The sequence below is a fragment of the Hyla sarda genome, chromosome 5 (genome assembly GCF_029499605.1).
Source record: "Hyla sarda isolate aHylSar1 chromosome 5, aHylSar1.hap1, whole genome shotgun sequence".
Classification (NCBI taxonomy): Eukaryota; Metazoa; Chordata; class Amphibia; order Anura; family Hylidae; genus Hyla; species Hyla sarda.
The window spans coordinates 208539731-208564652 of NC_079193.1; the positions used below are offsets into that span (position 1 = coordinate 208539731).

The window sequence follows — 24922 nt, forward strand, 5'->3', positions numbered from 1 at the left end:
ATAATAAAACCTTTGGGAGCAAAATTATATATTGCAATAAAAGATTGTTTTCATTTTCTCAATGTTAATAGAAGCAATAATATAATAAATATAATGCTCAACTGTAATTGTCAACCCTAGGGGAAGGCTAGGTCACTATTTCCTCATTAACTGATATTATGTTGGACCAATATGAATTGCTACAGGGTAAATCATGGACTGTTTTGTGTTTTTTTTAGATAATGGAAGCTTTTCATCAGGCAAATGCAGCCTTGGCCACTGACATATTTAAGAACTTAAATGAAAAAAGCAAGACAGAAAGTTTCCTAATCTCGCCATTTTCTATGTCATCCTCTTTGGCTTTAGCGTATAAAGGAGCCAAAGAAGAGACTGCAAAGCAAATAGAAAAGGTAGGTGGAATATTCATTATTATACAGATTGTTCAGAGAATTTATTATGGACTTAATTACTTCAAGACACTAGTGGGCTTTTTAAACACACAAAAGCCTAAAACCATTTGGTTGCTTAGCTAAAAGGGGTTTGCCTGGCATTTTTGTAAAGGGGTTGCGCTGGGTTAGAACAAACATCAATCACTTGGCTAATCCCCCCAACCTACTGGGCCCCTGTTATTCTCCCCACAGTTACAACCAATAGGAAATGCCTGTCACTGACTGGCTTGGTGACCTACCTCCGTGGTTAGCTTAGATCAGGTGATTAGAAATTGCTGTAGGTGTTTGTATAAACAGATACTCCCGTACTCATTAAAAGGGTTGTGTGGGATTTGAGTAACCACCCTGGGACCAACCTGTCCTGTCCATAAAAAACCTTTCTTACATTGTTATTGTATAAGTCTTTCTTTGTTTCCCAACACAGGAATCCCATGGGATTAGGTTGAGTAAACATTCATATTCAGTAAACTAATGTCATAAGACTGCATTGCTGAATGTCTACTGTGGATGTAGGAGCCTCTGAATGATGCAGTTCATGCTGTTGAAAGAAGCGATCTGATTGGTTGCTATAGGCAACTGCACGACTCTTTCTCTACACAGGTCTTGATAAATCTCCCCCCAAAAAACTAAACTGTTCTCTATTGCCAAAGGCAAACTGTTGTGAATATGGCATGCAACATCTTAAAATGAGCAAACCAAGGGTAGGTTTACATTTGCGTTGGAGCTCCGTCATAGACTCCCTTTGTGACAGAAAAACTGAGCTGGATGGTCTATTGCACAACGGACAGCATGGGTCCCCATGACTTTATTGGGGTCCGTCGGGAATTCCGTCTGGTGTCTGTTTACTAGCAGGAATTCAGTGGAGAAAAAATGACTCATGCCCCACTATGCCCCTATATTTAAAAATAAATAATTGAACGGGGCTCTGAAGCAGATGTAAACCTAGCCAGTAAAGCAAAATTTTAACAAAGCTGAAAATAATTAAAAAACAACATTGGAAGTAAATTTTAAAGGGTTACTCCGCTCCCCAGCTTTCGGAACTCAGTGTTCCGAATGCTGGGTTCGGGCTTCCATGTTCACGCCCACCCCCTCATGACGCCCCACCCTGTCACATTACGTCCCGCCCCCTCAATGCAAGTCTATACAAGTCATAGACTTATATTGAGGGGGTGGTGCATGAAGTCGCGCGGTGGGGCGTGACATCACGAGGGGGCGGGCATGAACACGGAAGCCCGCGCCCGCAACAACATATAGTTCCGCAACAACATTGAGTAACCAAAGTTTTTTACCAAAGTTACTAAACATTTTACACTTAAGATTTTCACTATGAATTGTAGATGAAAACAGATCTGCTCTTTAACTTGTCTATTTTTAACATTAATTGCATCTATAATTATAATTATGAGGATTAAATCTCAAGATCAATCATAGAATCTTTGTCTTAGCAACCAAAATAATAGTTAAGAGAACATTTGTTTTTATCACTGGTGGTATGATAATTCAGGTTTTAACTGTTGTATATCATCATAAGAAAACTTTTCTACTTGCAGTCCAGCTCATTATCTCTTCTTCACCAAGTTTAAATGGGCACTGTCAGATTCAAAAGTTTTTTTATATGTTGTACCTCTTGTCAAAACATTAACCTTTCTAAACAATCTCTGCAAACAGAATATAGATACGATACTCACCAGGCTGGTTGTCTCACGGTAATGGTTTATTGAAGAACTTGAATATGCAACATACAAACTTCAGTGCAGGACAGACAGGTGAGTAGCAGCAGGGCTACCTTGGCGGGAGACGGTGCCGCTTCGCGTACAGCGGCGCTTTGATTGGCCCACAGTGGTGAATTAAAGGGACAGTCGAAGCGCCACTGTGCGCGAAACGGCACCGTCGCCCACCCAGGTAACCCTGCTGCTACTCACCTGTCTGTCCTGCACTGAAGTTTGTATGTTGCATATTCAAGTTCTTCAATTAAGCATTACCGTGAGACGACCAGCCTGGTGTGTGCCCTATCTATATTCTGTTTGCCGAGATTGTCTGTGAAGTTCATGTTCTGATGTTGAGCACCACATAGGGTTGTTTTTACTGAGCCGTGTGAACAAGTGCCTGCATCTGCCATTCAGGTGTGCAGTTGTATTTTGGTGGAAGAGCTGTGTCCATTTGGCTGTTTCCTTCTCAAAACCATTAACCTTTCTAATAGGCTTTATAAGAAATTAGAAAATCATGGCTTAGAAAATCATGGCTTTGTCCAAGCTGAAGCACAGGCATGGACAAAGTCCAATAAGTGAGGGTGGGCTAGCACTCCTCTGTGCTCTCTCCTGTCTGACAGTATTCCTCTGTGCTCTCTCCTGTCTGATAGGACTCCTCTGTGTTCTCTCCTGTCTGATAGTACTCCTCTGTGCTCTCTCCTGTCTGATAGCACTCCTCTGTGCTCTCTCCTGTCTGATAGTACTCCTCTGTGCTCTCTCCTGTCTAAAAGGACTCCTCTGTGCTCTCTCCTGTCTGATAGTACTCCTCTGTACTCTCTCCTGTCTGATAGCACTCCTCTGTGCTCTCTCCTGTCTGATAGCACTCCTCTGTGCTCTCTCCTGTCTTATAGTACTCCTCTGTGCTCTCTCCAGTCTTATAGTACTCCTCTGTGCTCTCTCCTGTCTTATAGTAATCCTCTGTGCTTTCTCCTGCCTGATAGCACTCCTCTGTGCTCTCTCTTGTCCTATCAGACAGCACAGATAGCACAGCCCACCCTCACTTACTGGACTTTGTCCATGCCTGTGCTTCAGCTTGGACAAAGCCATGATTTTATAGGCCATGATTTCTATAAAAGGAAATAACATTTTCTTATGAAGTATATTAGAAAGGTTAATGTTTGGCCAAGATGTACAACATATAAAAAGTTTTTGAATCTGTCAGTTCCCATTTAAATATTGATAATGCATTTTATGCAATTTTAATCAATTATTCTGAAAAGTTTGTTACTCTATATTTTCCTTTATAGGTTCTTCACTATGAAAATGTCAAAGATTATGACTTTGGATTTCAAACTCTAACTTCAGACATTAATAGAATTAGTGCTGCATCCTCCTTGAAAATGGTCAAGCGTCTTTATGTGGACAGTAGCTTTAAATGCACGAAAGTAAGTACATGTGTTTATATGAAAGACTTTAACCTCTTAAGGACCCAGGACGTACGGGGACGTCCCCGCACCCTGGGCTTTAAGGACGTCCCCGTACGTCCTGGCATTTTCCGGTCCCTGACGCGCGTCGGGCAGGGATCGGAACCGGATGCCTGCTGAAATGCTTCAGCAGGCATCCAGGGCAAACGCCGAGGGGGGCTATGTAGGCCCCCCATGTCGGCGATCGCCGCAAATCGCAAGGGAAATCGCCCTTGCGATCTGCGGCGATACCGGGCTGATCGGGTCTCTGGGACCCGACCGCCCGGTAATTTCGCATGATCCCGGCTGTCACAGACAGCCAGGACCATGGTAAAGAATAGGAGCGAGGTGGCAAGCCTGCCACCTCCTCCGATCCCCTGCGATTCTTCGGTTAGTTAACCGACCAATCGCAGGGGGGGGGGGGGGGGCGGTTACTTCCTCCCGCCCTGCCCCTTGAAGTCCGGAGAGGACGGGAGGAAGACCGGAGGACGCGTCGGGGGACGGGGGAGTGCTGGGGCCCGGCCCCGGTACTTACCTCGTCCCTGAAGACCCGGATCCAGACGATGAAAACGGCGGCGGCGGCGAGAGGTGAGTAGATGTTCAGCCGCGGTCGGGCCCTTTACAGCAATGCACGTCACCGTAAAGCGACATGCATTGCTGTATTGGGACCCTGTATACTACAACTCCCAGCATGCCCAGACAGCCCTTGGCGTCTGGGCCTGCTGGGAGTTGCAGTTTTGCAACTTCTGGAGGTCCACAGTTTTTGGACCACTGTGCCCTTCCAAATGTTGCAAAACTACACATCCTCAGCATGCCCTTACTGTCCAGGCATGCTGGAAGTTGTAGTTCTGTAACATCTGGCCCTTCAGATGTTGCAGAACTACAACTCCCAGCATGCCTGGACAGTTTTGGCATACTGGGAGTTGTAGTTTTGCAACATCTGGAAGGGCACAGATTGGGAACCACTGTATTAGTGGTCTGCAAACTGTAGTCCTCCAGATGTTGCAAAACTACAACTCCAAGCATGCTGGGAGTTGTAGTTCGGCAACATCTGGCTCTAAAGATGTTGCCGAACTACTACTCTCAGCATGCCTGAGAATGTTTGGGAGTTGTGGTTTTGCAACAGCTGGAGGCACACTGGTTGGGAAACATTGTTTCCTAACTCAGTGTTTCCCAACCCGAGTGCCTCCAGCTGTTGCAAAACTATAACTACCAGCATGCACTGAGACTGTGCATGCTGGGAGTTGTAGTTTTGCAACAGCTGGAGGTTCCCCCCCTGTGAATGTACAGGGTACATTCACATGGGCAGGGGGCTTACAGTGAGTATCAGGCTGCAAGTTTGCAATGCAGCAAATTTTGCGCGGCAGCTCAAACTCGCAGAGGGAAACTCGCTGTAATCCCCCGTCCGTGTGACTGTACCCTAAAAACACTACACTACACTAACACAAAATAAAAAGTAAAAAACACTACATATACACATACCCCTACACAGCCCCCCTCCCTCCCCAATAAAAAAAAAAAAAAAACGACTGGTACGCCTCTCTTTCCAAAATGGAGCCTCCAGCTGTTGCAAAACAACAACTCCCAGTATTGCCGGACAGCCGTTGACTGTCCAGGCATGCTGGGAGTTTTGCAACAGCTGGAGGCACCTTGTTTGGGAATCACTGGCGTAGAATACCCCTATGTCCACCCCTATGCAAATCCCTAATTCAGGCCTCAAATGCGCATGGCGCTCTCACTTCGGAGCCCTGTCGTATTTCAAGGCAACAGTTTAGGGTCACATATGGGGTATCGCCGTACTTGGGAGAAATTGCCTAACAAATCTTGGGGTCTTTTTCTCCTTTCACCCCTTATGAAAAGGTGAAGTTGGGGTCTACACCAGCATGTTAGTATAAAAAAATAAATTTTTTACACTAACATGCTGGTGTTGCCCTATACTTTTCATTTTGACAAGAGGTAAAGGGGAAAAAAGCCCCCCAAAATTTGTAACACAATTTCTCCCGAGTACGGAAATACCCCATATGTGGTCTCAAAGTGCTCTGGGGGCGCACAACAAGGCCCAGAAGGGAGAGTGCACCATGTACATTTGAGGTGATTTGCACAGGGGTGGCTGATTGTTACAGCGGTTTTGACAAACGCAAAAAAAAAAAAAAAACCCCACATGTGACCCCATTTCGGAAACTACACCCCTCACGGAATGTAATGAGGGGTGCAGTGAGAATTTACACCCCACTGGTGTCTGACAGATCTTTGGAACAGTGGGCTGTGCAAATTAAAAATTTTGTACAGCCCACTGTTAAAAAGATATGACAGACACCAGTGGGGGGTAAATGCTCACTTTATGCCTTGTTACATTCCTCAAGGGGTCTAGTTTCCAAAATGGTATGCCATGTTGGGGTTATTTTGCTGTCCTGGCACCTTATGGGCTTCCTAAATGCGACATGCCCCCCCCCGAGCAAAATTTGCTCTCAAAAAGCTAAATATGACTCCTTCTCTTCTGAGCATTGTAGTTCGCCCGTAGTGCACTTCAGGTCAACTTATGGGGTACCTCCATACTCAGAAGAGATGTGGTTAAAAATTTTGGGGGGTATTTTCTGCTATTAACCCTTGCAAAAATGTGAAATTTGGGGGGAAACACATCTTTTAGTGAATTTTTTTATTTTTTTTTACGTATGCAAAAGTCATGAAACCCCTGGGGGGTATTAAGGCTCACTTTATTTCTTGTTACATTCCACAAGGGGTCTAGTTTCCAAAATGGTATGCCATGTATTTTTTTTTTGCTGTTCTGGCACCATAGGGGTTTCCTAAATGCGACATGCCCCCGAGCAAAATTTGCTCTCAAAAAGCCAAATATGACTCCTTCTCTTTTGAGCATTGTAGTTCACCCATAGTACACTTCAGGTCAACTTATGGGATACGTTCATACTCAAAAGAGATGGGGTTACAATGTTTGGGGGGGGGGGTATTTTCTGCTATTAACCCTTGCAAAAATGTGACATTTGGGGGGAAACACACATTTTAGTGAAATTTAATTTTTATTTTTTTACATATGCAAAAGTCGTGAAACCCCTGTGGGGTATTAAGGCTCACTTTATTCCTTGTTACGTACCTCAAGGGGTCTAGTTTCCAAAAAGGTATGCCATGTGGGGGATTTTTGCTGTTCTGGCACCATAGGGGCTTCCTAAATGCAACATGCCCCTCAAAAACCATTTAAAAAAAACGCACTCTCCAAAATCCCCTTGTCGCTCCTTTGCTTCTGAGCCCTCTACTGCGCCCGCCGAACACTTTACATAGACATATGAGGTATGTGCTTACTCGAGAGAAATTGGGCTACAAATTGAAGTATACATTTTCTCCTTTTACCCCTTGTAAAAATTCAAAAATTGGGTCTACAAGAACATGCGAGTGTAAACAATGGAGATTGCGAATTTTCTCCTTCACTTTGCTGTTATTCCTGTGAAACTCCTAAAGGGTTAAAATGCTGACTGAATGTCATTTTGAATACTTTGGGGGGTGCAGTTTTTATACTGGGGTCATTTGTGGGGTATTTCTAATATGAAGACCCTTCAAATCCACTTCAAACCTGAACTGGTCCCTGAAAAATTGTGAGTTTGGAAATTTTGTGAAAAATTGGAAAATTGCTGCTGAACTTTGAAGCCCTCTGATGTCTTCCAAAAGTAAAAATACGTCAATTTTATGATGCAAACATAAAGTAGACATATTGTATATGTGAATAAAAATAAAAATTATTTGGAATATCCATTTTCCTTACAAGCAGAGAGCTTCAAATTTTGGGATTTTTCACCAAGAAAGGATGCAAGATACCACAAAATTTTACCACTATGTTAAAGTAGAACATGTCACGAAAAAACTATCTCGGAATCAGAATGATAACTAAAAGCATCCCAGAGTTATTAATGTTTAAAGTGACAGTGGTCAGATGTGCAAAAAATGGCCGGGTCCTAAGGTGTAAAATGGCTGGGTCCTTAAGGGGTTAAAAAGGGTACTCCACTGGCCAGCGTTCGGAACATTTAGTTCCAAACCATGTGTGTGCGCTCTGGGGATCCATCACGCCCCCTCATGCCGTCAGGCCACGCCCCCTCAATGCAAATCTATGGGAGGGGGTGTGGTGGCTTGGTCAACCCCCGCAGTGCAAACACAGCATTTGGAACTAAATGTTCTGAACACTGGCCAGTGGAGTACCCCGTTAAGGTTATGAATATTATATAAAAGGGGTTGTTTTGCTATGCCAACAGTTATCCATATGCATTAAGGGGATCCACCTCTGTTAGCCAGAGCTCAGAGTTACTACACAGACTGGAAGACCTGGCCTGCTTGATTTCCATCGACCTTGTGCACTTTGCAGCTGGACCCCCTACAATCAGTGAAATTTAAGCACAATCCCAATCAGTGTGAACAATTTTAACCCCTTAAGGACTCATGACGTACCGGTACGTCATGAGTCCGCTCCCGATCTATAACGCGGGGCCACTGCGTGGCGGGCCGGGCCCGGCCTCTAACAACGGTCGGAACCCGTGGCTAATAGCGCGCGGCATTGATCGCGCTGCAGCGTGCTATTAACCCTTTAGACGTGGCATTCAAAGTTGAACGCCGCGTCTAAAGTGAAAGCATGCCGGTTAGCTCAGGGAGCTGTTCGGGATAGCCGCGGTGAAATCGCGGCATCCCGAACAGCTTACAGGACAGCCAGAGGGTCCCTACCTGCCTCCTCGCTGTCCGATCGCCGAATGACTGCTCAGTGCCTGAGATCCAGGCATGAGCAGTCAAGCGACAGAATCATCGATCACTGGTTTCCTGTGAGAAACCAGTAATCAATGTGAAAGATCAGTGTGTGCAGTGTTATAGGTCCCTATGGGAGCTATAACACTGCAAAAAAAAAGTAAAAAAAAAAGTGAATAAAGATCATTTAACCCCTTCCCTATTAAAAGTTTGAATCACCCCCCTTTTCCCATAAAAAAAAACTGTGTAAATAAAAATAAAAATAAACATATGTGGTATTGCCACGTGTGGAAATGTCCGAATTATAAAAATATATCATTAATTAAACCACACGGTCAATGGCGTGCGCGCCAAAAAAATTCCGAAGTCCAAAATAGTGCATTTTTGGTCACTTTTTATATCAAGAAAAAATGAATAAAAAGCGATCAATAAGTCTTATCAATGCAAAAATGGCACAGTTAAAAACTTCAGATCACGGCGCAAAAAATGAGCCCTCATACCGCCCCATACGCAGAAAAATAAAAAAGTTATAGGGGTCAGAAGAGGACAATTTTAAACATATAAATTTTCCTGCATGTAGTTATGATTTTTTCCAGAAGTACGACAAAATCAAACCTATATAAGTAGGGTATCATTTTAATTGTATGGACCTACAGAATAAAGATAAGGTGTCATTTTTACCAAAAAATGTACTGGGTAGAAACGGAAGCCCCCAAAAGTTACAAAATGGCGTTTTTTTTTTCAATTTTGTCTCACAATTCTCCGTTTCGCCATAGATTTTTGGGTAAAATGACTGATGTAATTACAAAGAAAAATTGGTGGCGCAAAATATAAGCCAGCATATGGATTTTTATGTGCAAAATTGAAAGAGTTATGATTTTTTAAAGGCAAGGAGGAAAAAACGAAAATGCTAAAATGGAAAAACGCTGAGTCCTTATTGGGTTAAATAAGTTGGACAACTCCTATATTATAAATACCTCAAAATGACATTATAAGTGGCTCTTAATAAATTATTTATCTTAAAAACTGATATCAGATCGATGGGGTCTGATTTCTAATGCCCTCACCTATCAGACGTAGTTTGTGGTAGCGGCTGTGCCACAGCTCCATCAGTCATAACCTAAAGTTAAACCCAAATGATCTGATATTGATGGCCTATGTAGGGTTAGTCGATTATTTTTTTATTTCTGGATAATACCTTTTAAAGAAAATCCAACCATGAAATTCCCTGCCATGCTTTACAGTCTTCTATTTTCCTCAGTTATGCCAGAATAGTGTCTTGGCTTTAAGCTTATAAAGGCAAGTACCCCTTTGTAGACTCTACCTATATAAAGACAACATATCACAGCTTCAGGTCCTTATTCTTAGCAGCCAAAACAGTACAAAACTGTGTGCCATCTGGCTACTAAGACAAGCAGGGCCAGTTTTAGACTGTGTGGCCATGGGCAAAAAAATTTAAATGGGGACCCCATATTGCATAACGAAAGATCACCATGTTGCGCTCCCTGAACTGTGCTGAATCTCAGCTAATGTGAGTAAATGAGATTGCGCTGCAAACCCCAAATGGCTGTGACTACACCATGAGAAACATAATAATTCCATCCAGAATGAATTTGTGGCTGCGGTAATTTGGCGGTCACAACGTGATCCCATTTAGTGCAAATCAGCTCAGCTCCTCCCTTTGCAAGAACAAAGTGCACGGACAGCTGTGGAGCAACATCAACTTGTAAGGACACGTAGAGAAATCCAGCACAAAACGGCATCATAAAATTAAAAAATTTATGGTCACAGAAAGCCACACATTTTATGATGCCGTTTTAAGGGTTTAATAAACCACCTGAAGAGCAAGAACTGATTTGTGCTGGATTTCTCTATGTGTGACCACATTTACTTACATTTTCAGCCCAATTCAAGGAGAACAACCTGGCGATCTTTGACTGTGCAACCCATTTTTGCCATGTAGACCATAACCTAATACTGTGTCCTTGTTCTTTATACAGTAGTAATAGTCACCATACTCAGTTAAACAGTGATCGTTTCAATGCTGCCTATTAGTAATAGTGCCCACATACACTATACGGCTATGTTTACACAACAGAATGTCCATAGACAGCTCCACACAAAGAATGAATTCTTTGTGTGGGCACAGAAAATTGAATTTCTGTGCCGGAAACATCTGGCACGGCAATTCCACCATGTGCACAGAGCAGCAGAATCCTGTTGAATTCAATGGGACACTGCTGCATCGGAATCTCAGTACTCCCTGTCAGTAATAGCACCCACATATACTATAACAGTAATCTTCTCAGTGCTGCCTGTCAGTAAGAGCACCCACATATACCATAACAGAGATCTCAATGCTGCCTCTCAGTAAAAGTGCTAATTTTATTCTTTACACAGTAAGTTTTCCTCTTATTGCCCCCTTTGTGCCCCTTACATTGTAATAATGCCCAGCTTCATGCTCCATACTGTACCACAGATCACGGCGCAAAAGAATTAGCCCTCATGCAGCCCTGTATGCGGAAAAATGAGAAAATGATAGGGGTCAGATTTTAAACAAACTTATTTTGTTAAAAAGTCTGAGTTTTTTAAAACTAGTACAATAATAGAAAAGCATATGATATGGGGATCATTTAAATCATATGGACCCACAGAATAAAGAGAACCTGTCAGTTTTACCGTACAGTGCACTGCATGAAAACTAAAATCCTCCAAAATTAGCTAAATTGCAGTTTTCTTTTCAATTTCCCCACAAAATAATCTTTTTTGGCTGCTCCATATACTTTATAGAAGAATGAAAGGGGTCATTACAAAATACAATTGATGGTGCCAAAAAACAAGCCCCATATGGGTCTGGGGATGGAAAAATTATGGCAAAAATGAGCTGTGTCTTCAAGGGGTTAAAATCTTAAATTAGACCCCACAATATCTGTTAGTGGAACCACACTGGGTAGGCAGCGATATATGTGCCATAATTGAATATTTATCCCCAGCCCCTCTTTATATTTTCCTCTATTACCTTCTCCTTTCTCTATTCATTGTACAGAGCAGACTTACTATGGATCTTCCAAGACCTGCGATGACATCATCAGGAGTCCTAGCCTATAGGAGTCATTGCAGGTCCTAGAAGGTCAATAGTAAGTCTATTAGTGCTGTCTATGGGCTCTCTGCAGCCCGGACAGCTTTAGGGCTATAATCACACTACTGTATTTTGCCATCATTTGCTGAAAATCGTAGCAAAAACACCACGATTTTACGCAAATCGCAGCAAAACTCAGTAGTGTGTCCTAAAGCTTTTCAGGGACCCCTTTTGGATGGGGGCCCTGGGCAACCGCCCAGGCTGCCCCCCCCCCCCCCCCCCAACATCGGCCCTGAAGACAAGTAAAGTTATGAATCTCAAACACATGGTGAAAATGTATAACAGTTTAAACTGTTTTACCACAACCCCAACCCCCCTCATGTATGTTGCTCAGGAATTGGAGTGCTGGATTGTCCTTGCTTAATACATGAGTTTCAGCTAGGAGAGTCATTGGGTTTTCCCTGCACCTCCAGTGATAACTGTGAACATTTGTTGCATGAATATGGGGAGCGTTTTGGTGTTGTTGTTTTTGTGTGTGGTCTAGGAATGTGCCAATTTTTATACTGTGGTTCATGCTGTTTGATAAATTTGGTGCATCTTTAGACCACCTACTGGTTGAATTTTCCCACCGAATGGTGCATTTCAAGCCATCTCCACTAAGGCATGTACCTTTTATGCTAAGACATACCTATGCCGGATTACGGTCAAAAATGTCTACATAATGTAATGCAAAGCATTGACCACATTACCTTGTGTGGAAATTAAGCTTGAATTATTGGCATAAATCTGCCCTAACGTGTTTATATGATAAAACAAAATTCCCCAAAAAATTCTTTCTAGGAGTTTATTAATTCAGTAAGGAAACCATATCCATCAGAATTGGAAGAAATTGACATAAAATCCCGCCCTGAAGAAGCCAGAAACCAGATAAATACCTCCGTAAAAGACCTTACTGGCGGTAAGTTTTCTCTTTTTAGCACTTTACATATTTTTCAGTCTTTGTTAATAAGTCACATTATCTCAAAGTCTCTGCGCAGGTCTTTACTGCTAGTTGTACTCCAGAGACAAAAACTGTCTGTGACATTTGCTACGTGGTCTACAGTCAGACTGATATTGAACAGCACATTGTTGAAGCGGAGTACTTCTTTTAACAGGAATGTATCAGAAAATTATGTTTTTTACACATATTTTCCAACTTTACTGTGCAGATTTGGACATGTTTAGCACAATAATCTCGTTATAATTAGAGAACAGTACTTGTAGGAAGTCATGTAATCTTTTTAGTCAGACACGGTGCTCTACTGCCACCTCTGTCCATGTTAGGAACTGTCCTGAGCAGAAACAAATCCCCACAGAAAACCTATACTGCTCTGGACAATTCCTGAAACTGATAGAGGTGTCGGCAGAGAGCACTGTGGTCAGACTGGAAAGAATACACAAGATACATAAGATACCTGCCACAGGGCCTAATGGCAGCTGCCTGCTTTATATTCCCTTCTTACATTTTTTGTTGGTTATAATTAATAATATTATTATTTTTAAATAAAAGTACATATTGGTACCTCTATAATGGCCCTTTTTTTATTGCATCAATCACTAGATTAATTGATTATGGGACTGCAGGCGGAAAAGCCTCAATAAAAAAATATATTTATTTATTTATGATCGATACTTTAAACCCTATCTGCATGTTTCATGTTATTTGTCTGTGAAAGTTAATCTCGATTGATGTTTTAGCTACAAATGATATTTAGGATTTTTTTTCCTTACATTTATGCAGGCAATGTGGAGAATGTGTTGACCGAGGGCTTGATAAAGGAAAATACTAATATGCTAGTGTTGGGAGCTGCTTACTACAAAGGAAACTGGTTGTATAAATTTAATGAATGTGAAACAAAAGAGAATGAGTTCCATGTGACCAAGGTATGAATAATACATATAGCTAATTCATGATTGAAAAAAATGTGACATTTTTTTTATTTCCCTACCTTTTTTACTCGAGTATGAGCCAAGTTTTTCAGCACGATTTTTCGGCTTATACTCGAGTGAACTCTCAGTCTGTCAATCCCTTCTTAGTGGTCTTCAACCTGCGGACTTCCAGATGTTGCAAAACTACAACTCCCAGCATGCCCGGACAGCCATCGGCTGTCCGGGCATGCTGGGAATTGTAGTTTCGAAACATATGGAGGTCTGCAGGTTGAAGACCACTGCGGCCTTTGTCATCATCCAGACCCCCCTTTAGTTTTCTACTCATCTCCCCTCGGTGTGAAGGAAGGTTGAGCTGTGACAGCCATCTATGCTGCAGGGACCGTCCAGTGGGGAGGGTTTGTCGTTCCGGGCTGTCCATCTTCACCGGGAGGCCCTCTTCTCTGCTCCGGGCCGGCCCCGGACTAGTGACGTTGCCTTGAAGCACAGGGACGTTCATGCGCAGGGACATCACAGACGTCATCGTCGTCAAGGCAACGTCACTAGTCTGGGGTCGGCCCGGAGCGGAGAAAAGGCTGTCAATGGCGGTCCGGGCATGCTGGGAGTTGTAGTTTTGCAACATCTGGAGGTCCGCAGGTTGAAGACCACTGATGAAGGGATTGACGGGCGGTGATGATGAAGGGGGGAGGGGGGCTGATGACAGGGTAATGATGACAGGGTGATGATGACGGGGGTGTTAATGACGGGGTTCTAGATAATGACAGGGGGATGATGTATTTCCCACCCTAGGCTTATAGTCGAGTCAATAACTTTTCCTGGGTTTTTGGGGTGAAATTAGGGGCCTTGGCTTATATTCGGGTCGGCTTATACTCGAGTATATATGGTAACTTATTTTCAATATATTTAATTTGCTGTAAGTAAGAGCCCTCTTGTTTACATTCAGAGACCTGTATATACCTAGTCCTCAGCTAAGTGCATACAATTGTATACAGCCTAGGCAACGCTCTGTAAACTAAATACATCAGCTTGTTTGTTACATTGTATCAGCTGATGTCAGGGGAGAGAAAGATCATGCATATTGAATTCCAACTGCTTACCTCTTCGCTTCCCATTCAAAACACATGGCCAATCAGAACGGTCATGTTCGGTATATGGGGTGAATGGGAGAGATAGAGGTAAATATTTGGCTGACGACTATTAACTCATTAAGGGAACAGTCTTTTTTTTTTTCCCCTTTTTCCTCCTCCCCCTTTAATATTCATAAATCTTTTAATTTTCCGCCTGCAGAGCCATATCAGAGTTATTTTAAGCGAAACTATTTTTCATTTATAATGCGATAACTAATTTTTCCACAAAATATAAGTTAAAATTATCCTAAACCCTTGAGGGGAGGCGGAGATATTTATATAAAGTGCACATTAGGGTGAGAATAACATAATATCTTTATACTGTAGGTCAATACGATTATAACGATATACAATTTATATATTTTTTATTATTTGACTACTTCGAAAAATGTATTAAAGGGGTACTCTGATGGAAAACTATTTATTTTAAATCAACTGGTGCCAGAAAGATAAACAGATTTGTAAATTACTTCTATTCAAAAATCTTAATCCTTCCAGTACTTATCAGCTGCTGTATACTACAGAGAAAGTTCTTTTCTTTTTGAATTTCTTTTCTGTCTGACCACAGTGCTCTCTGCTGACACCTCTGTCCATTTTTGGAACTGTCCAAACCAGGAGCAAATCCCCATAGCAAACCTATGCTGACATGGACAGAGGTGTCAGCAGAAAGCACTGTGGTTTGACAGAAAAGAAATTCAAAAAGAAAAGAACTTCCTCTGTACTAGACAGCAGCTGATAAGTACTGGAAGGATTAAGATTTTTTAATAGGAGTAATTTACAAATCTGTTTAACTTTCTGGCACCAGTCGATTTAAAATAAATAGTTTTCCCCAGGAGTACCCCTTTAACGTCTTGTAAGAAAATAAGTATGTTTATTTATAACTGATTGTTTTTTATCTACTTGGTGGCTGTATGAGGGCACTTTTTTGGGCCTTGATCTGTAGATTTTATTGGTACCATTTTAATTTAGGTTGGGTTTTTTTTTTTTTTAAATAGTTGGGCTTTTCTGAAATAATTTAAAAAATATATATTTTTTTAAATAATTAATCATCAATTCTGCCATCTTTTTTATGTCTGATGTCATTAACATTATATTTTGGACATTTCCAAACACGACGGTACTAAATATGTGTTTATTTTTAATTTTTATTTAATTTCTAGACGACATTGGACATTGTAAATGTACACCCTGGAGCATGAAATGACTATAAAGTGAGGGCAGGAGCTGAGCTCATGTCACATGCGGTGAGAGTCGGTTACTGTCAGTAGCAAGCCACTCACCGCTAATGACAGGGAGCTGGGATATTGCTGCTTCCCATTATTAACCCTTTAGTCTCTGTGATCAATGCCTATCACAGCGTGTAAAGGCATAAATGCCTATTGCCAGTTAGCTCAGGGGGCTTATCGGACCCCTGCGATGTGATGGGGTCCGATGTGCTAAAATGGCAGCTGAGGGTCCCATTACTTGCCTTTGGCTGCCAGATCGACTTATCCAATGATTCAGTCTGATGCAGTGGAGTGCCAATCACACTGCATAAAGCTATGCCATCACAGCGCAAAAAATTAGCCCTCTTACAGCCCCCAATTATAGAAAAGGTATGTAAATTAGGTATCATCTTAATCGCATTGACCTACAGAATAAAGATAACATGACATTTTTACCATAAAGTGCACTGTGTAATTACAAAACTCCCAGAAGTTGCAAAATTGTGGCTTTCTTTTTAATTTCATTTTGATTTACTTTGTTTTTTTTTTTATGATAAAATGAAAGGTGTCATTAGTATTATTGGTCATGAAAAAACTAGCCCTTATGGGTCTGTAGCTGGAAAAATAAAAGAGTCATGCGAGGACTAACAACTTATTGGTTCGGATTAAGATAATACCGATATATTTTCTTTTTATTTGTTTTCAATGTCTGTTTTTTTCTTTCTTGATTTCCTTACTGTTAAAATGAAAAATTGTTTATAAAATATAAAAATAAACAGTTATATATATAAAAAAAAGGAAGGGCCAAAATGGTCTGTGTCCTTAAAGGGGTACTCCACCCAGGGACATCTTATCCCCATCCAAAGGATCGCAGGGGTCCGTCACTCCCCCTCCCATAGACTTTTATTGAGAGGGCGGGCTGTGATGTCACGAGGGGGCGGAGCCGTGATGTCACAATGCTCTGGCCCCTGTATTACCCGTCATTACTCACAGAGCGAGTTTGCTCTGTGCAGTAATGACAGCGAGGTGCTGCAGCCAAGATCCTTTGGAGTCCTGGGGCAGAGTACCCCTTTAAGGGGTTTAAAACATTGCGTAATTTAGACCTTTTTTAGGGGGCCTATTTAGGGACCTATTTATAATCATAAACTTTTTTTTTAATTTTAAATAGTCCAGATAGGGGACTATTTAATTCAATCTTTTAATTGAACTGTTCTATGCAATGCCATAGTAAAGCAGTTTTCAATGTTATTGACGCTCTAATACAACCTGATCGGCGCTGTACAATCCTATGATGGCACTGATCAGTGTTATTGGTGCTCTGCTTTTCAGACTGCTTGGGACCCCACAATCATGCTGTAAAGGTCATGATCAGTCCCCCTGACTGACCGGCACCTGCTTTATGCCACTTTTGAATGCCTGAAGAGTTAAAGGGGTATTCCGGATATAGACATGTCTGATCGCGGGGGAGGGGGGGGGGCACCACTGGGACCCCCCATGATCCCCGTGCAGCACCCGGCATTCTGTGCCGGGCTGCTGCTCCAGTCTCGGAAACCTCTGTGTTTCCATGACTGGAGACGTGACGTAACACCATGCCCCCTTGTGGCATCACACCACGCCCCCTCCATTCATGTCTCTGAAGGCAACCCGTTTAATAGTGCATATTATAGAAAAAGTTACAGAAAAATTCACAAAAATATTTTTGAATGCACAGTTTAAAGGTGTACTGCAGCCCTAGACAGCTTATTGTTGTTGAATTCAATGGGATTTTGCTGTGCTGTGCACACGGTGGAAGGAGCACGTTCATTCTTTCTGTGAACTCCGCAAGGAATGCATAGCCGTCTATGAGGTCCTGTGCGCCCCGCAGTTTGCGGAATGTCCATCCGTTGTGTGAACATAGCCTCAAAGAGGTTTTCCAGAAATAGTAAAACTGAGCAATTTTTTGTCTTAGGTTGTGTGCGGTATCACAGTTTGGCTCCATTCACTTTAATAGAACTGACCTGCAATAACACACACATTGTGGGCTCAGAGTTGTAGTTTTGCAACAGCTGGAGACACAATGTTTGGAAAACACTGGTATAGAGAGTCATTTTTTTAAATATGTTTTGTTAGCAGTTTACACACAAACACACGCAAGCATGTCACATTCTAAAAACACATATGGGGAGATTTATCACAACTTGTGCAGAGGAAAAGTTGCCCAGTTGCCCATCTCAACCAATCAGCACACTTCTTTCATTTTTAACGAGGCCTCTGCAAAATGAAAGAAGCGATCTGATTGGTTGCTATGGGCAACTGGGCAACTTTTCCTTTGCACAGGTTTTGATAAATCTCCCCCATAGTTTATTGAATGTTGTACAGAACAGTATGTTTCCATTTAATATATACTAAATATACTAGAATATATATTTGATTATTAATAATAACAAAACTAAAGACACACATGTCCTTTTATTTAGACGGAAACTAAACCAGTTCAGATGATGCAGCTTGATGCACGACTCGGTATTAGAACTCTGAATGAACAGAATTTGATGATCCTGGATATCCCATTTACAGGCAAGCAAATGAGTATGCTTATTATTATGCCAAAAAGCATTGAGGATGACTCCACTGGACTGGAAAAGGTAACAGCATTATGACAATAAAATCACATTACTATATATATGGTATACATGGTATATAATCTGTAGTGAATTTTCCTATTATGAATCAGTCTGCTATAATGAAATGTATTTACTAGATATCTGATGATATGTAGAACCGGCATGGCAGGCAAGAGCAGCATTTGTATATTTTTTTTAATGTAGATTAATGACGAAGGTAGAGTGGCATGCATAATAGACATATATGATTTTATAGAACATGGATATTGAGGGCATTAGGACTTACTGTAAAGTACAATAACCTCAGTTAGCTGACAATTTGTTAAAGGGGTTTTCCAGTGAAAACATACTGATGACAGGGTGCCAAACTGCTCAGTGAACAGAGCTACTCACGGACCGTATCACGCTAATTGGCGCTTCGTCAGGCCGCACCGTGAGGCCTGACGAAGCGCCAAGTGGCGTGATACGGTCCGTAGCCGTCATCTGAGCTCCCCCCAGACCATCCATCGCCTCCCTGTCAAGATATGACTACACATCGGTGACAGCCTGCCAGCTTGGGACGTTTGAGCGGGTGAGTGCTCCGTTATCCAGCTTTATGTGTTTGCATTTCAAAACAAAATCTTCAAAAAATCCGACCCAAAAATTTTTGGTAGGGCAAATTTGAATTTGAGGGGCTTTCGCCAAAAACAAGGCTGTATGAGGGTAACTTTTTTGTGCTGTAATCTGTATTTTTTATCGATACCATTTTTGTTTTGATGGGACTTTTTGATCGCTTTTTATAAATTTTTTACAATATGGGAAGTGACCAAAAATACGCAATTCTGGACTTTGGAACAAACATTTCTACATTTGCACCATTAACTGTGTGGTTTAATTAACATTATATTTTAATAGTTCTGGCATTTACGCACGCGGCGACATCACATATGTCTATTCATTTTTGTTTATATTATTTTATTTGAAAAAGGTACTAAGGGTTGATATAAAGTTTTATTAGAGAATGGGCTTATTTAAGGGGTTATGCAAAAAAGTTATATTTTAGTCAGTAATAGGGTTGGGCATATGTGTTGTTTCATATAGTTTGGGTAGGCCCCTCTATTAATAGTTGCCCCCATTATGGGGCAACTATTATCAGAGGGGACTATCCAAACTATATGGTGGGCCCATAAAACGATATGAGGGCAACTGTTAGTAAAGAGGAGTCTACAACAAATATATAGGGGCAACTTGCCTCCATACAGTTGTTGTAGGCCCCTCTGTGCTGCTAATAGTTAACCCCATATAGTTGAAGGTCTCAGCCTCCAGAAATATTGCCCCCAGACAGCAGGCCCCAACTACCTTCCACAGCCATTTACCCATACGCTAATGTCCACACAGTTCCCCCTTATGCCCCCAGTCATACATATATATTTTTTAAATAGACAGACAGTAACCTGGTCGTCAAGCTTTTCTCCATGGCGCCACTCTTTAGCTGAGTGCTGACTAGTCAGAAGACTGTTCCACTCTCCTCTTCTCAGCATAGCCACAGTGCTGCTGATATGACGTCAGGGCCGGCACGCTGGATGATAGTGCAGCGGAGGTATGTACGGCAGTAGAGGTATGTACGGCAGCGCAGCATGACATTGTGATTGACTGACTGTACAGAATACAGTCAGTCTGTCAGTCAATTTATAGTGGCGTTCGGTGACTGACCCAAAGGAAGAAAAAAAAGTGTTGGGCCTTCCGGGCCCCCTGGTGTTTGGGTCCCTTACTGGGGTACCAGTTGTACCCCCCTGATGGAGGCTCTGACTTAAATTATCACTTATAACACCGAAAGTGTTATACTTACTACAAGGATTCCTTTGCTTATCAAAATAGATGGCATTCATGTTTTTTTTTCTGGGACTATATGACTCATGACCGATCCCCAGGAAAGGTCATCAGTATCTGATTGGTGGGGTTCAGCGCCCTGCACCACACAGTGAACAGGACTGGAATCCCTCTGCCGCTCCTTGTATAGAGGTGGGGCAGGTAACTGCAGCTCAACCATAGGAATAGGAGCTGAGCAGCTATGACCCCAATATTGTCCCATAAAACCTCTTTAAAGATTTTGAATTCTGAAGGAGTCAGATGCATGGGATGTGTTACACACCTCTCCCAGTTTCAGCCAAGACTCCATCCAATCACCAGACATCTGGACACTTTCTGTTCTCTTTCTCTAGCATTCATCTTCCACCATGGCACCGCTGCTTTGGGCTGTGGCTGTCCTGCTCAGACTGCACTTTGCCATCAAGTTGCTAAGGCAAATGATAACAACAGGTTCTTGGCCTACAAAGGTAATTGTCCTGGCCATGCATCTCCTGTTGATTTATACCCTTTTCTTGTTTTTTGTGCTATCGTTCCTGGTTATGACTCTACATATGGTCTTTCCCTTGAATTATTTCATTCCTGGTGCTGATCCTTAGCTACATTACATACTAGGCTTTTGTCTTGTTCTCTGCTTCTACTGCGTTCTACAGCTACTATATGGAACTGTTGATCTCCTGGGCTGACCTCCACAACAGCTCATCAAAATCTAGAAGAAAATTCTTCCAGAAAATGATAATAAAAATGATACTTCTGGCAGCAGTCCAGTCTAGTCCTATTAAATATGCTGGGTTTGGTGTGCAGCTCCTGGCTGTAATAGAGGCTGTGATAAAGTGCCTTGTAATTAAATGATACTCCACTGGGCGGCAGTGTGGCACAGTACTAATATGTAACCATTTTGAAATAGTCTTAGGATGTGTTCACACTGAGGAATAGGAGAGGAATCTTCATGTAAAAATTAACACGGAATATAGGAGGTAACTGTATTTTTTTTTTTGCTGGACTACAACCATCAATTGGAATTTCCCTTTTTATTTATTTTTGTGCAGACACTATTTCAAGCGGAATTTTTTTTTTACCATTGACTTCAATGGACTTCTTCTCGCGTATTCGGCAAAAAAATGAACAGAATTCTGCGGCGGAATTCCGCGTGCGGAATTTACGCAGTGTGAACAGTGTAGAGTCAAATACATTGAAGTCAATGACAAAGTAGATGCTAATTATTTCTAAGCGGAGAATTCAAGAGGAATTACTTGAGTAAATTCCTCTTGAATTACTCAGTGTGAACGCACCCTTACTAGTACTTAGTAGTGAGAAAAAGAGTAAATTTCACTGTGATGAATGCTGGATACAGATAAAGCTAGATATAAATGCAAATATAGATGAAGCTATACACTTTTCAGATTCTCCCTGATCTCTTTAATTTCATAAATAGCATACACTGATTTATGCATCTTTGATCATTGTGTGGCCTACAGTCCATATTGTCTGTATGAGTGCTAAAGACTACTACAACCCACATTGCTACTAGTGCATTTACTCTACAGGGGTAATATTACCACAACCCCCATCAATTCCATCAATACCATTTCACTCATAGTACAGAATCCAGTTTATATAATGTGCATTGTTAACATTGTTTTTCACAATTAGTACTATTTTTATTACTGTGGCTACAGTTTTACAGCTATATGCTTTTTTACATATATACCATCTAGGCTTTTTAACTGCTTATACCCTCAATCTAATAAAACCTTCAAACTAATATACTATTCGTGTCATTTTTATTATCTGGGCCTTGAGAGCAGATATTATTTCGATTTTTAGAGTGCGTCCACATGCAAGTAACTAGCAGCTGGTTTCCCGCTGCAGGAAACCCACTGCGAGTTACGCTACCATTCATTTGAATGGGTCCACGGACAGTCCGCAAATCTGACAATATTGTGGACTGTCTGTGGACCCATTCCACTCAATGGTTGTGTAACTCGCAGCAGGATTCCCTCTTTACTGTGTTTGCACAAGGGTAACACCATGCCTAAGTATTACATATAAGTACCATTAAAAAATGAAACTTATACCACATGGTATTTTTTAAAGACAGTTGTATTAAAAAGTGTAGTTAACTGGGCTTTTCAGTACAGTTGACACAATGATATCTTGACATACGCATCAACTGTATGCTGTAAGGACACTATTTTTGGGCTTAAAGCGTACCCGTCAGATCCAACCAAAAATATATTTTTTTATATATCACTCAGTACCTAATCCTGACCATCTAATTTATATGTGTTTAGCACCTTAATTTATTTATTACACTTTTAATTTAGCTCACTAGTCTGAATTCCTCTCAAAGGGAGGGGGCGTTGCCTCACTGTTCAGGTCTCCGCCCCCTCCCTCAGTATGCTGTCTGCTCACATCTCCCCTTGCATTAGCAAAACTACAACTCCCAGTTTGTCCTCACTGACAGTAGCGGGACACAAGCTGACAGTGGGAGGATTTTTCCTCCAGCTGTGAGCCCTGCGCTCACAGCTGTCAATCAAGGAAGTGTGTCCATGACATAGGTGATGATGCATGGACACAGCAGGACTAGTATGTGTCCAAGCAGGCAGGGGGGGAAGTTGTTTGACTGGCTTTATCAGTATGAAATACTGAAAATTTTCTAATGAAAGCAATTTGATACTTTACAACATCTCAAAAGTTTTTGTATCTGACAGTGCCCATTTAAATGACTATTTTTTAATCAACTGGTGCCAGAAAGTTAAACAGATTTGTAAATTACTTCTATTTAAAAATCTTAAACCTTCCAGTACTTATCAGCTGCTGTATGTTCCAGAGGAAGTATGTCAGGAACTGTCCAGAGTAGGAGCAAATCCCCATAGCAAACCTATCCTGCTCCGGACAGTTCCAAAAATGGACAGAGATGTCAGCAGAGAGCAATGTGGTCGGACAGAAAGGTAATCCAAAAAGAAAAGAACTTCCTGTGGAACATACAGCAGCTGATAAGTACTGAAAGGATTAAGATTTTTAAATAGAAGTAATTTAAAAATCTGTTAAATTTTTTGGCACCAGTTGATGTAAACATTTTTTTTTCCAGGGGAGTACCCCTTTAATTGTATATAGGAGGGAGATTTTCCCAGTCTATTTGTCGAATACAGTCCAAAGATGTGGTGTCAATCTGGCATCATGGGACTAGCCCTCTTATTTGTATACCATGAAGAGCCACAGTAAACAATAGAACATTCTGGTTGTTATGGGCAACTGGTCAACTTTTTCTCTGCGCAGGTTTTTAGAAATCTCCTCCATAGTGTATGCAGACAAGGCTTCTTGCCTTTGTTTTTTCATTGCCCTTGGACATGACCCAAAACAATATAGTGTGTATAAATATAAAGCAAATTAGATGGAAGTTGAAAAGAAAATGTATTAATTAGTGTTGCTCGCGAATATTCGCAATTCGAATATTATTCGCGAATAACGCATATTCGCGAATTCGCGAATTTCACGAATATAGCGCTATATATTCGTAATTACGAATATTCGTTTTTTTTTTCTTCACAGTACACATCACAGTGATCACCCCTCTCTGCTTCCAGCTTGTGTGGTGTAAAGAAGGCTGTAATACTACTGTGTGAGACTGGCGTGCGAAAGTTCGCATATGTGAAAATTAGCATATACTACTTTTCGCATATGCGAATTTTCACATATGCTAATTTTCGCATACGCGTATTTTCGCATACGCGAAAATAAAACGAGAATATAACGAATATGCGAATATTCGCGAATATATGACGAATATTCATCCATATATTCGCGAATATTCGCGAATTCGAATATGGCCTATGCCGCTCAACACTAGTATTAATACAAATGCAAAATATGTAGTGAAATAACATAGAACGATTGATTTACTGTATTCCATAAATACACCTTTAAAAAGTAGACAAAACTATACAATAGGTTTATTGAACCTGAAGAACATGGATTATGGTGTTATATGTTAATTGTTTTCCTTATTTTAGGTGGAAAAGGAACTGACATATGAAAATTATATCAACTGGACCAACCCAAGCATGATGGCCAACAGCAAAGTAAAGTTGAGTTTGCCTAAGTTCAAGATAGAAAGCAAATACAACCTAAAGGACAATCTGAGGAGCCTGGGAGTAAATGACGCCTTCAATGAAGAGGTGGCGGATTTTTCTGGAATGTCAGAGAAAAAGGGTCTTTTTATATCTGAAGCAATTTATGAAGCTAGCATAGATATAGGAGAGGATGGTTCCGAGGTACCAGGTGTGATACGAGAGAGAGTCTTGATGCCAAAAACTGAATGTAATGTTAACCATCCATTCCTGTTCACTATAAAACACAGCAAAACACAGGCTATACTATTCTTTGGCAGGTATGCAGGCCCTTCAGTATCATCTTAAGTAATCTATATAAGATTGTCATTTTTAGTAATTCATTTTTCATAATAGAACCTGCAGGTCATGTATTCAAGTAGGAATACACAGACATTTTGTTATGTTGCTGTTGTTCTCTAATAAACAACAACATTTAAGATAAAAGCACCCATCTGTCTTTGATTCCAGCAATAAAGAATGTACAGATCTCTGGATCTGGTTTAAATCTGGTAACTAAAGGAAACATGTGGAAGATCTTTCAGATATCAAAATGTCATTTTTATTACACAAATAATGACAGTACATGGAAAATAAATCATGGAGACATTATATAGTCTCTGATGACAGTAACTCTCCCTGTAGTCACGCTAAGTGTTTTTTTTTCAGCAGAGTAGGAATACTATGAACATATTCCTGTATCTATACA

The 24922-nt window shown here is 41.2% G+C and overlaps 1 protein-coding gene across 1 annotated transcript; it reads left to right on the forward strand.

The window, feature by feature from the left end:
• The first annotated feature begins 218 nt into the window (after nucleotides 1-218).
• Nucleotides 219-24922, forward strand: SERPINB5 (serpin family B member 5). Its single transcript, XM_056521006.1, has 6 exons — nucleotides 219-389; nucleotides 3424-3561; nucleotides 12236-12353; nucleotides 13176-13318; nucleotides 18110-18277; nucleotides 24118-24922. Exons 1-6 carry the CDS (start codon nucleotides 222-224, stop codon nucleotides 24520-24522), a joined length of 1140 nt encoding a protein of 379 aa, XP_056376981.1. The 5' UTR covers nucleotides 219-221; the 3' UTR covers nucleotides 24523-24922.

Coding starts and splice junctions, on each gene's coding strand:
- SERPINB5 (XM_056521006.1), top strand. CDS start 222: ATGGAAGCTTTTCATCAGGCAAATGCAGCCTTGGCCACTGACATATTT. Junction 3,562..12,235: donor GTAGCTTTAAATGCACGAAA/GTAAGTACATGT, acceptor AATTCTTTCTAG/GAGTTTATTAATTCAGTAAG. Junction 13,319..18,109: donor ATGAGTTCCATGTGACCAAG/GTATGAATAATA, acceptor CCTTTTATTTAG/ACGGAAACTAAACCAGTTCA.